The sequence below is a fragment of the Hylobates moloch genome, unplaced genomic scaffold, assembly GCF_009828535.3.
Source record: "Hylobates moloch isolate HMO894 unplaced genomic scaffold, HMol_V3 SCAFFOLD_1, whole genome shotgun sequence".
Classification (NCBI taxonomy): Eukaryota; Metazoa; Chordata; class Mammalia; order Primates; family Hylobatidae; genus Hylobates; species Hylobates moloch.
Window position 1 is genome coordinate 91229051 of NW_026652276.1, and position 12777 is coordinate 91241827.

Genomic DNA, 12777 nt, shown 5'->3' on the forward strand with positions numbered 1-12777 from the left:
GAATGCAATTGCAATATTTTCTGCCTCCCTTTGATAATTTACAATGACCTATGAGTTGCACTCAAAGCCTCTGTCACCAGAAACAGCTTATATTGCTAAAATAGGTGCCTGTGTACCACCACCACACGGTATACACCAGTGGCTAGAGTCATCTCATATTCAGTGCAGTGCCTTGACAGTTTTCATGAGGGAGAGATTAGATCTGAAAAACGGAGAGGCTTGTGAGAAAGTAGAATCCGGTACAGTCAAAGAACCAACCTTCCTGGATATATGTATGTGAATCTGTTTGTCCTAGTCAAATGACCTGTTGGGCATAAAGACATTGGAGTATAAAGGAAAGGGCTGCGGTCTAAATAGGGGCCCCCACCCCTGCCCCAAAGAGACGAGAGAGACAAAGCGTCCCTGTCCTAGGAATTGTTCTCCTCTTACCCAGTATCAGAATGAGGTCCCATTCACACTAAGTATAAAGCTTGCGTTATTTACATTGTTGATTTTTTAAATCTGGGGGTTACAAACAACATGTACATGTTGGGAATAACTGTCCAGCATGTAATAATACCTTTCTTTTCCTATTTTTAAATCTGCAGGTGAAGTATAAGGAAGCAATAGGACAAGGAACTCCAATCCCTGACCTGCCTGAAGTGAAACGTGTGAAGGAGACGCAGAAGCACATTAGCTCGGTAGTGGCCATACTCTCAGCTTGCATTTGTGTGACTGGCCATCTCTCAATTGCTACCCTGGTGCTCTCTTATCCTTCTGCTTCCTATCAAGAGCTTCCATGCCTTGGGGATGTTGTGAATTCTCCCTTAGTCTTGATGGGGTCACTACAGGTTGCAAAAGTAGATAAGAAACCTCTCTTCTCATAATCAAGGAGTAGAAGGGATTTGGCTTTCTTTTCCTACCTGTCACTGACTTGAAGCTCACGGACTTGGCTTCTTAATTATCCTGCCATTCGTTTCCAAAGTAAAATGTTTTGATGGTAGTAATAAGGTTATTGGGATGATCTCAAGTAATTTAACTAAAAGCATATACATATAAACATTTAAGTAGTATAACATACTTTGGTTTTGTGTATATATATAAAACGTGTGTGTGTATGTATGACACATCATATGAATGATAGGATTCCCAGTGTCCAAAAAGACCCTGGGTAGACATGTGAAGTCTCTTCTCCCCTCCCTTTCAAGGTTTCTTCTCCTGTATTCTTTGCTCTCTCCATCTAGTAAATGCAGTGCTACAGGCTGTGATCTACCTACAATGGTATATTATACATTAAGCCCGTTCTGTCATGGTAATTTCAGGCACCTGTGCAGTTTATTGCAGGGCAGGTGTCCCCCACACCTGAAATATCAGGTTAGCACATTTCTCCTGACCTTTTGTCAAGCAAGCCCTGGCTCTGCACCCCACCCCTTTTCCCATCCATAGGCAGATTCTAGGCAGGTGTTGGCTACTAGCAAAAGACTATGTGAAGTTTGGGAAATAGTTTATAGCCAATAAAAGGGGAGGACCTTGGTCTTAGGATTCCCCTGGTCAATGGAGGACTGAACTCTCATTTGATTTTCTTTAAAAGATACTTGATACTTCTCTTGCAGGTTGTTCTTATTATTTAGATCTCATTCCCTTCTCACTCTCTGCTTATACTCTGTGGTACAGATTTCCTTGTGGTACAAATTTTATTTAGAGTTTTGTGTCCTCTAATATGAGTTGAGAAAGCTAGCCCAGGTTCCTTTATCACTTTGCATTACAACTTCTTGGTTTTCTTTAATTTTGCTTTGTGTTGTTGTCCACTTTGTTGGGTGAAGAGTAAAGAAATGCCAACTTTGTTACCAAGAAGGTAGATGTTCAAAAGTTCCTAGAAGTTTCCTTGTAAAACAAAGCTATCACGCCTAGCTTGTCACTGATTTTAAGAATTAAAATCCGGGTATGTTGCTTCCCACCCCATGCACTAATACACCAGGGAATCCATCCATTTAAAAGAACCCATTCAGTCCTTTAGGCTGAAAACTTAATGTTCAGAGTTAAGGAGGCTCAGAGAATGGAGGTTCCTTAATGTTTTCATTAAAATGCATAGTCCTTAGATACTACTACTAAAAAATAAATATGGACTTCTCCCAATTCAGAAAACACTAGTTTACTTGATACAGCAATTAGCAGTAAAAATTTCAGGTAAAGATGCTCTTCATGAAAAATAAACTGATTAAGCCATCTCATATCCAGGGACTAGGCTCCTACAGATTAGGAGCCAGCGAGGAACATTCATTAGAACATACAAAACAAACAGAAAATTCTCAATAAGCCTGAAGGAATAGAGTATCCTATGATTGGAAAATTTTAAACCAAGCAATCTATTCATTAAGTACAAGTCCACTGCAGGCCTACTATATTTGAGGCACCAAAGCTAGATGCAATAAAATGGTTGGATTTTTCTCATTGGTAAATTTATTAATGCATTTTAGGCATGCACTAAGTGGTTATAGAAAATGCTTAATTTAGTGCCCAGTTTTCAAGGTAGTAAAATTTTTACTATTTTGGAAAAGACAACATAAATATTTATGGAATTTTTCCCCCTGTTCCTTGAATGTTATATTTGAGAGCTAGATTGCTTTTATGAGTTTCCCCCAAATAGCCCACATGTAGCTGCTATCTAAAGGATTTACGGTCATTTTACCTTTCTGGGTATTCTAATTATTTTCTACAGGTTATGTACAAAGAAAACTTGGGAACAGGCATTCCAACCACTGTGACTCCAGAGATTGAGAGAGTCAAACGCAATCAAGAGAACTTTAGCTCGGTATTTACAAATATTTCATATAAGAAACTATTTCCCATAAAAAATTCACCACAATAACCCATCTTTTTTAAAGAAAGTAACATCTTAACAGCAATTCTGTGTGTGTCTGTGTGTGTTGTGTATTATTACCTGACCAAAACCATGTTAATACAAAATGACTCACATTTCCGATTATACTTTAACATTTTCAGTGACTTGACTAGATTTGAAATACTGTAAGTAGAATGGACAAGATTCCTCAGCGTTATATAACTTAATGCTTTCCATTGTACTTTTTCATTTCCAGAATTAGCTTTGTAGAGTTCATCATTAAAACTGTGAAAAAAGTAAAAACATTATCCTTACTAAATATTACTTACTAAAAAACTGCCTTCTCACATATAACCCCTTCCCCCATTACCTTCCTTCCTTACTCTCTGTGCTTGTTTTAAATGTCCTCTGGGTACTTTCTTGTATCTCACAGGTTTTGTACAAAGAAAATTTGGGGAAAGGAATCCCAACACCTATCACTCCAGAGATGGAGAGAGTCAAACGCAATCAAGAGAACTTTAGCTCGGTATTTCTTAGGGGGCCAAAAAAAAAAAAATCCCTTAATTTTATTTAAAATAATAACACCTTACAAATGTAAAATTACTAAATTCATATAATGAAAGTAATGATACCAAATATTACCTCAGTTTTCAACCCGAATCTAATTTAGTATTTAGTTCTGGTGTGAAATTTTAACTGTGTTTTCTCTAAAACATAGATATTTATCACTTTCTTTAAAAACCTGTAATATTGTGTTTTCTTCCTCCATTTCTCCTTTAATAACAGTAGGTGTTTCTAACTGGTGTGACAGTCAAAAGTAAAATCTAACACCCTTTCAAAAGGACAATGTTAATTAGAATTTTATTTGTATTTATTGTGGCTGTTTAATGTATTCTTTGTGTTTGCAGCTTTTCTTTAAGGTTTTTTTTTTTCCTATGTTTAGATGTTTATTTTTCCATAAGTTTGGGAGGTACAGGTGGTATTTGGTTACATAAGTTCTTTAGTGGTGATTTGTGAGATTTTGGTGCACCCATCACCCGAGCAGTACACACTGCACCATATTTGTAGTGTTTTATTCCCTCGCCTCACTCCCACTCTTTCCTGCAAGTCCCCAAAGTCCACTGTATCATTCTTATGCCTTTGCATCCTCATAGCTTAGCTCCCACATATCAGTGAGAACATACAATGTTTGGTTTTCCATTCCTGAGTTACTTCACTTACAATACTAGTCTCCAATCTCATTAGAGGTCACTGTGTTTGCAGCTTTTCTTAAAAGAATGTCATTCTTAAACATTTTCATTCAAACACAACACAGCAATTCACAGTAAATATAATTTACTTGTCTCGGCTATTTTTTGTACGCTATGTTAAGATATAAATAATTTTTCCTTTGGAAAACTTTCAGTATCATTGAAAGCTAGTATTATTTAGCTTTCAACATTTATTCTTTATTTTGTTCCCCCAAACCTACCTCTCTCTCTCTTTCTCTCTCTCCTCTTTCTCTGGTTCCCTAATTTAATGTTACCAACAACTCATGGATATTAATTTCAATTAGTTTGAATGCTATTTGATACTCCGGTCTTTGAGAGAAGGCCTACATAAGTCAAGCCACTCCTGCCGGCAGCCTGGCAGCTGTGTTTTTACTGATGTCTTTTAAAGACAGACATCCTGTGTGTGACTAAATGTCCAAAGGGGATCTATAGTTAACTCTATTTTTAAGTTATTGAGGTACTTCATCATAAAAACAACAATAAAAATACTTTTAGGCTGTTTTTTTAGGTTAAGTCTACCTAAAAGATGGGTCCAGGTTGATTTGTTTGTTGGTTTTGTGCACACAGATACTGTACAAAGAGAACTTGAGCAAGGGGACTCCCCTACCTGTCACTCCTGAGATGGAGCGAGTCAAACTCAATCAAGAAAACTTTAGCTCGGTATTTGGGAGAAAGCTCTTTAACTCCATATTAAAAAATAATAATTTCTACAAAACAGAACATCTCACTGTTCATCCCTTTATAATAATCAATTTAACAAAATCTTTTTTTTAATCACATCAACTGAATCCTTCTGTTTTCCAGATCTCCTACTCACCATTTGATTCTAACATTTTATACTTTCTATAATAGTCCCTTAAAACTTTTTATTTCCTTCCCTTTTCATCTTTATGTTGTTGGGACTGTTGAAGTTAATTGATTTCCAGAAAAGAAAAACCAAACACTAAAGCCCTTATTTACTTGGAACTCTTTTTACCTGATGTTACTGGGTTAGAGATGCAAGACAAGATACTGGACTTGAAGCCACATGTAGAAATGGTGGCTCTTCCTTAGGAACAGGGATCATCTTAACACAGACCCTATTCAGATAAACAGTAGCACCAAGAAAGAAAACTGCTCCATATTGAAACCAAAAGAAATCTTATTTTGGGCCAGGCACGGTGGCTCACACCTGTCATCTCAGCACTTTGGGAGGCTGAGGCAGGCAGATCACTTGAGCTCAGCAGGTCGAGACCAGCCTAGGCAACATGGTGAAATTCCATCTCTGCTAAAAACAGAAAAAATTAGCCAAGCGTGGTGGCACGTGCCTGCAGTCCCAGCTACTTGGGATGCTGAGGTGGGAGGTTCATCTGAGCCCCAGGAAGTCAAGGCTGCAGTGAGCCGTGATCGTGCCACTGTACTCCAGCCTAGGCAACAGGAGTGAGACCCTGTCTCAAAAAAAAAAAAAAAAAGAAGAAGAAATAAATCTTATTTTGATACTTACTCAAAACAAGCCATTTCATGAATAGAAATCCAGGCCTTCTGATTTTTTTTTAATCTACAAATCAATCAGATCATAAGCTTATATTTAATGTTATTTTCTCTTTTATTAATATTGTTGCTGAAAAACTCTAACACACAAATTATCCTTTGTGTATTATACACAACTCTGAAACTTCTATATCAAGACCTTAGGTTCACTTATACCTACGATGGAGAATCAAATGTCATTAGGAAAATTTAGATGGATTTTTTTCTGGGGAGTGGGAATTAATCCAAAATATTTTTAATTGTCAGTTTAAATATATTCTAAAGGTTTGATTCTTTGACATAATTAGATCAGTAACTTTCTTTGGTCCCACTGTCTTTTTGTTCTGTTTTTTAATTACTATTCACTAACAATCCTTCAATTTTGTTAAATTTTCAATGTTAATATGCCTTTTGGAATGTTATATTCACTGTTTTCCCTATGGGTTATAATTATTATTCCTTTTAGTGAAAGGCTTGCAACAATTTTCAAAATTATTTTCTAATTATTTTCTTCTATACAACAGTAAGTATATTATTGTATCTATTTGAAACCTTAATGATCCTGATGATCCTGGACTTCTTTTAAAGTAACCATTTGTGTTAATTTTTACACAGATTGCATTTAGGCAAAATTGCCCAGTGGTGCATAAGCCTATTAGATACTGTGGAAAATAGACAATGCCACATATTGAACTTTTATACTTGACCATCTCTACAACTTGAACTTAATGACAAAGACCAAATTGCCGTATTGCATCGATTTGGCCTGTTAAATATTTGTTAGACCGTAAGACAAACGTTTTTTTGTAGAGAAAATAAATACTTGCTAATCTAACTTAAGCAATTTTTCTGTTGTACACTGAGTATTTTAGTGGTCTTAGGAAATTATTTGTATTTTTTTCCTTAATTCCTGGCACAGGAAATAAATATCTATATTCAAGTTACAATAAAAAGATTAATATCAAACACACTGATATTTCACTAAGGAAATACAAAACATGTTCTCACCCAGATCTGTGCCTGAACAGAGAGGTTGACTTGTTCAATTTGTCTTTTCTGTCTGACGTCTGTAGTTGTATACCAGGTTCCCCACAAGGTAGATGAAAGGGCTGTTTTGACTGCTCTTGTTTTTTCTGGATGCTTTCTTGTGTCATACAGGTGTTGTATAAAGAAAACGTGGGAAAAGGGATTCCAATCCCCATCACTCCAGAGATGGAGAGAGTCAAACACAATCAAGAAAACTTTAGTTCGGTATTTAAAAATAAAAAATCCCTTTAACTATTTAAAAAAAATTTTTAAAAGATTAATGGCTAGATTTTTAAAATCTAATCAACTCATCCCAATAAAAAATTTGACCTGTCTTTTTCCCAACTTAATGCTGCCATTTCCTATGAATCAGTTTTCCCCATTTTGGTAAAACATTAATATAACCATTTAACTTAATAAAAAAAGTGTTCAGTATTATATTCCTGCTTTTACAAATGTAACATTCTCAGTGTCTACGCATCCACATTTATACTGCTTTGGCAAACTTGATCCGAATCTAAAGCTTAAACAAATGTATTTTGCAAAGACCTGACTATTAGCCTCGTTTCTTATTCTAACTTTTTCTATCTCTACTGTTATTTGTACAGATATTTTGAAGTTTCTTTTTTTTTTAGCACCTTATCATTGCTCTCCATTTGCCTTAAACATCGTTGTTCTCAATATGTTCACCCAAACTAAAAATTAAATACTTTGACTTCTTTTGAAAGTGAACAAAAGAAGAGTTGTGTGTATGTGTCTCCATGTATACAATGTTTGTAAAACCCAAATATCCTTATGTGATTAATAGCATTTTCAAATCAAAAGTAACTTCCTTGGTTTTATTTCTGTCTCTTGTCTGTTTCTACTTTTTTCCCTCCTTGTAACAAGGTGGGAAAGACTAATTGCTCTCTTTCATGGTTGCTCAGTGCTGCAGAGATTAGTTCAAACAATGAAAATAACAACCTTTCTTTTCCCATTTCTTAGTTTTTGCTGCTCTTTCCTGCATTCCTTTGCTTTTGAAGATGTCTTTAGGTTCAAAGAGGTTGAGTCTAAAAGCTTCTGGTATTTCCCTTCCTCTAACTCACTCTCTTCCTCCCTTCCTTCCCACTCCCAACTGCTCCAAAGCAGGGGGAAAATGACTGATTGCTTTTTTTGTTCTGGATGCTTTCTCATCATACAGGTGCTATACAAAGAAAACCTGGGGACAGGAATTCCAATCCCCATCACTCCTGAGATGCAGAGAGTCAAACACAATCAAGAAAACCTTAGCTCGGTATTTTGGAAAGAAAGGGGAAAAATGCCACAACTTCAGAATTAAACTGATCTTTACATTTATTTTTGTTTTAAGCCCATTTCCCTTCCTTTGCTTCTAATATATCTTATATTACAAAAGGATATACCTTCCCATTTCTATAATACAGTTAATGTCAATTTTTTACTTCATCTGATATTTACAAACATGTTTTAAAAATAATGAATGCTTCCATTTGTGTGGATAACAACACTGAGTTCTAACAGTCTCAAATCCTCATGTGATTGTTTAGGAGGCACTGTACTCACAAAAATGAAAAAAAATAACATGGATAACTCTGACAGACTTTCCTCAGCAGCTGAGGTCCCTGCTTCTCTAGAGCGTGCGGATTCCCCATCCCAACAACAGCTTCCACTAAAGTAGTCGATGGCATTTTGTCAGCATATAACTTCTGGCTCCTTGGATGACTGTGTTTTTTCCTCACCCTTAAAACGTCCCAAGAAATGAAATGTTACTCATGGTTGTTTTTCTGGATGCTTTCTTATTGTACAGGTGTTATACAAAGAAAACATGGGCAAGGGAACCCCTTTACCTGTCACTCCTGAGATGGAAAGAGTCAAACACAATCAAGAAAATATTAGCTCGGTACTTTGGCAAGAAAAGAAAAAAACTACTTATTTAATGATTTTTGGAAACTTTCATGATTTAAAATAATACGTATTAATCCTACTTTTTAAAGACAACTTAAATTTTGTGAATTTCTTTAGCAAATTTATCCTTTTTTCCTTTGGGCTACTTCTAGCCTAACACCATTCCCATTTCTATAATACAGTTAATTTCAATTTTTTATTTCATCTGGTATTTTCAATCTTTAAAATAATGAGTTTTTCCGTTTGTGTGGATAACAACACTGAGTTCTGTCTCAAATCCTCATGTAATTGTTTAGGAGGCATGGTACTCACAAAAAAGAAAAAAAAAAAAAGTAACATGGATAACTCTGACAGCCTTTCCCCAGCAGCTGAGGTCCCTGCTTCTCTAGAGGGTGCAGATTCCCCATCCCAACAACAGCTTCCACTAAAGTAGTTGGTGGCATTTTGTCAGCATATAACTTCTGGCTCCTTGGACGACTGTGTTTTCTTAACAAGGAAGTTGACCTTACCCTTAAAACCTCTCAACAAATGAAATGTTACTCATAGTTGTTTTTCTGGATGCTTTCTCATCACGCAGGTGTTATACAAAGAAAACATGGGCAAGGGAACCCCTCTACCTGTCACTCCCGAGATGGAGAGAGTCAAACACAATCAAGAAAATATTAGCTCGGTACTTGGGCAAGAAAAGAAAAAAACTACTTACTGATTTTAAAAACTATTTCATGATTTAAAATAATACATATTAATCCTATTTTCTAAAGACAACTTAAATTTTGTGAATTTCTTTCTTTAGCAAATTTATCCTTTTTTCCTTTGGGCTACTTCTAGCCTAACACCATTTCCATAATACAGTTAATTTCGATTTTTTATCTGATATTTTCAATCATTTTTTAAAAATGAGTTTTTCCGTTTGTGTGGATAACAACACTGAGTTCTAACAGTCTTAAATCCTCATGTGATTGTTCAGGAAGCACCATACTCACAAAAATGAAAAAAAATAACATGGATAACTGACAGCCTTTCCCCAGCAGCTGAGGTCCCTGCTTCTCTAGAGGGTGCAGATTCCCCATCCCAACAACAGCTTCCACTAAAGTAGTCGGTGGCATTTTGTCAGCATATAACTACTGGCTCCTTGGACGACTGTGTTTTCTTAACAAGGAAGTTGACCTTACCCTTAAAACCTCTCAACAAATGAAATGTTACTCATGGTTGTTTTTCTGGATGCTTTCTCATCGCACAGGTGTTATACAAAGAAAACATGGGCAAGGGAACCCCTTTACCTGTCACTCCCGAGATGGAGAGAGTCAAACACAATCAAGAAAATATTAGCTCGGTACTTGGCAAGAAAAGAAAAAAACTACTTACTGATTTTAAAAACTACTTTTATGATTTAAAATAATACATATTAATCCTACTTTTTAAAGACAACTTAAATTTTGTGAATTTCTTTAGCAAATTTACCCTTTTTTCCTTTGGGCTACTTCTAGCCTAACCCCATAATAACAAGGTTGCTTTAATCCATAAAGTTCTAATATCAAGAAGTAACAGATTTTCCTATAAAACATCCTTTTGCTTCTCTCTCTCCAAACTTACTCTCTATCCACTACCCCCAAGGTCTCTTTGTTTTAGATATGCCTGAAATTTAGGACGGGTATGTGTGGGGTGGTAGAGTAGGTCCAATGGGGCTCTTTCTTGAATATGATTTTGTTGTGCTTTTGTGTCAATGACTTTAGGTTCTAATTTACCCTGTCAGATTTGGACAAAGAGACCTTGGGAAAAATAATCCCTGATCCCCTCCTTCAAGAATAACGATATCAATTATGATCCAATAGTAGTTTTGGCAATTTGATTATCAATTTACTTAAAAATGAAAGTGTCACCAGAATGGCTTTTTGTTTTACCAATTTTCGTTTTTTGTCGTAGTTGTTCTTTAGTTTTACTGTAGTCTTTAACTGCAAACTTTAGTAAACCATTTCCTGTAAGCTTGTGCGCTATGACATTATACATGGTTGTAAATTACCCAGGGATTGAGGTTTGCATGGGGACTTCAGTTTCAGTAGCAAACAACCTTGTAGTGTCCACATTTCCACCGTCTGTAGGTTTCTCCAGTACTTGAGTACAGTGCTTCTAAAACATTAGCACGCATCAGAATAACGTGCAGGGTTTGTGAAGCCAGATTGCTGGGTCCTGCTCTAGTTTCTCATACTGTAGGTCTGTTATAGAGGGGGCCAGAGAATTTGCATTTTTAACAAGTTCTCATTACTGACCTTGCTGTCCAAGGACCCCACGTTGAGAATCACTATTTCAACAATTCTTCCTCTTCAATGTCATTTCCTAATCTCCCACGTTTCCAAGAATGACACTGAGGGGAGATACCAAGGTTGAGGATTTATCACGATGTGTTACTATGTTTCTCATTTTCTATTGATTTACCATGATAGTGATGTAAGAGCCAAAAACCTTATTCCTTAATGATAAGCTGGACGTTGTATGAAACTAAAGCAAGAGGCAGAGCATAGAGGATAGCAAAGAAAAAGAGGGTAGGGGAAACCCTTTGCTTTGTCTGAGGGCCTACATTTTTACTGACACATCTATGAGAGTTTAAGTGCTGCAAAACAGTCCAGTAAAAAAACAGCTGCTGTGGGCCAGGTGCAGTGGCTCACGCCTGTAATCCCAGCACTTTGGGAGGCCAAGGTGGGCGGATCACAAGGTCAGCAGTTCAAGACCAGCATGACCAACATAGTGAAACCCAGTCTCTACTAAAAAATACAAAAATTAGCCAGGCATGGTGGTGCACGCCTGTAATCCCAGCTACTCAGGAGGCTGAGGCAGAAGAATCGCTTGAACCTGGGAGGCGGAGGTTGCAGTGAGCAGGGATCATGCCACTGCACTCCAGCCTGGGTGACAGAGCAGGACTCTGTCTCAAAAACAAAACAAAACAAAAAGCTGATATATTAGGAGCAGCCTCAACCTTCTCGGTGTGATTGATTGAAGCTCATGCCTGTAACTCCTGTTTAGATCATCTCTCAGGGGCTTGACATTCAGAGACTAGCAGTAAAATGATGGTGGTTTCTCATCCTTTTGAGGAACACCACAGGTCTCTCTTGCAGTCCTCAAGGGTTTCAGGGCAGGGGCCTATCCTGGAAATGTGTCTTGCTGTAACTACACTTAACTTCCTTAGGAAACATACTACTTTCCATCTAACCTAATTGCCCAAATGGTTTGGGGCCCTAAAGATAATCAAAAGTTATCTGTACCATTTCCCTTTTTGGTAACTAACTCTTTTTCTTTTTGGCTTTTTGGATCCATTGGATTCGCATAGGTTTTGTACAAAGAAAATGTGGGGAAAGCCACCCCAACCCCTGTCACTCCTGAGATGCAGAGAGTCAAACGCAATCAAGAAAACATTAGCTCGGTATTGTCTTGAGAAACAAAAGTGCTTTTAATTTTGCAAAATAACTCTTGCAGTTTGGCCTGCTCCTAACCCTGTCCCAGGTTAAAAACAAAGAAAATGCCAGTTACATTTGCATCTGCTCTAAACATCACACTACATTTACTGTAGCCATTAACTATTTTTAAGCTTTCTTCTTGAGAGGTGTTCTCACTAACAGTAATAGATTAAACATAGCATTTCCCCCCAACTTGCAATATAATTAATAGTGATTATTACCTCGTAGTGACTTTCGGGCACGACTTTGTATCTCACAGGTGTTATACAAAGAGAACCTGGGGAAAGCAACCCCCACACCCTTTACTCCTGAGATGGAAAGAGTGAAACGCAATCAAGAAAACTTTAGCTCGGTATTTTAGAAAGGAAAAATAAATCCTTAAAATCTTAACGGCTCTGGCAAACATGGTTATACCACTAATTTATCTTACAGTTTTTCCAAAACTTTTGTGTATCTTTAAAAATTCTTCCTTGCCACTTAAAAACAACAAACCAACCCCATGAGGTCACAGTGATTTTACTTCTTTCTTAAACTTTTGCTTCCTACCATAACATTTTAATAGCTTTACCTTCAGTGTGATATAACTGAGCCATAACATGAGCCATAACACCAGCTAAGTGATGATTTTCAGACCTGGTTTTCTGCTGTCTGATGCCTGGATGCTCTTTTGGCTTCCCTAGGTATTGTACAAAGAGAACATGAGAAAAGCAACTCCGACACCTGTTACTCCAGAGATGGAGAGAGCTAAGCGCAACCAAGAAAACATTAGCTCGGTATTTTCTAGGACTAAAAAGAAATA

The 12777-nt window shown here is 36.8% G+C and overlaps 2 protein-coding genes across 12 annotated transcripts in view; one reads left to right on the forward strand and one right to left on the reverse strand.

The window, feature by feature from the left end:
* The window catches only part of NEB (nebulin), a 251975-nt gene that overhangs the window by 230941 nt on the left and 8257 nt on the right, over window positions 1-12777 (forward strand). Inside the window, exons 140-151 of the mRNA XM_058436183.1 lie at window positions 588-680; window positions 2699-2791; window positions 3255-3347; window positions 4660-4752; window positions 6760-6852; window positions 7808-7900; window positions 8432-8524; window positions 9107-9199; window positions 9770-9862; window positions 11852-11944; window positions 12238-12330; window positions 12659-12751. Coding sequence (XP_058292166.1) covers window positions 588-680; window positions 2699-2791; window positions 3255-3347; window positions 4660-4752; window positions 6760-6852; window positions 7808-7900; window positions 8432-8524; window positions 9107-9199; window positions 9770-9862; window positions 11852-11944; window positions 12238-12330; window positions 12659-12751 — 1116 coding nt within the window. The remainder of the gene's footprint in view (window positions 1-587; window positions 681-2698; window positions 2792-3254; window positions 3348-4659; window positions 4753-6759; window positions 6853-7807; window positions 7901-8431; window positions 8525-9106; window positions 9200-9769; window positions 9863-11851; window positions 11945-12237; window positions 12331-12658; window positions 12752-12777) is intronic.
* Window positions 1-12777, reverse strand: part of RIF1 (replication timing regulatory factor 1) — a 98849-nt gene that overhangs the window by 769 nt on the left and 85303 nt on the right. For 3 of the 11 annotated variants that reach the window (XM_058442069.1, XM_058442087.1, XM_058442086.1), the window contains 2 exons: window positions 6610-12654; window positions 2955-3106 (listed from right to left, as the gene is read on the reverse strand). The gene's annotated coding sequence lies outside the window, so the exon portion shown is untranslated. The remainder of the gene's footprint in view (window positions 1-2954; window positions 3107-6609; window positions 12655-12777) is intronic. The other 8 variants (XM_058442072.1, XM_058442054.1, XM_058442059.1 and 5 more) reach the window with 8 other exon arrangements.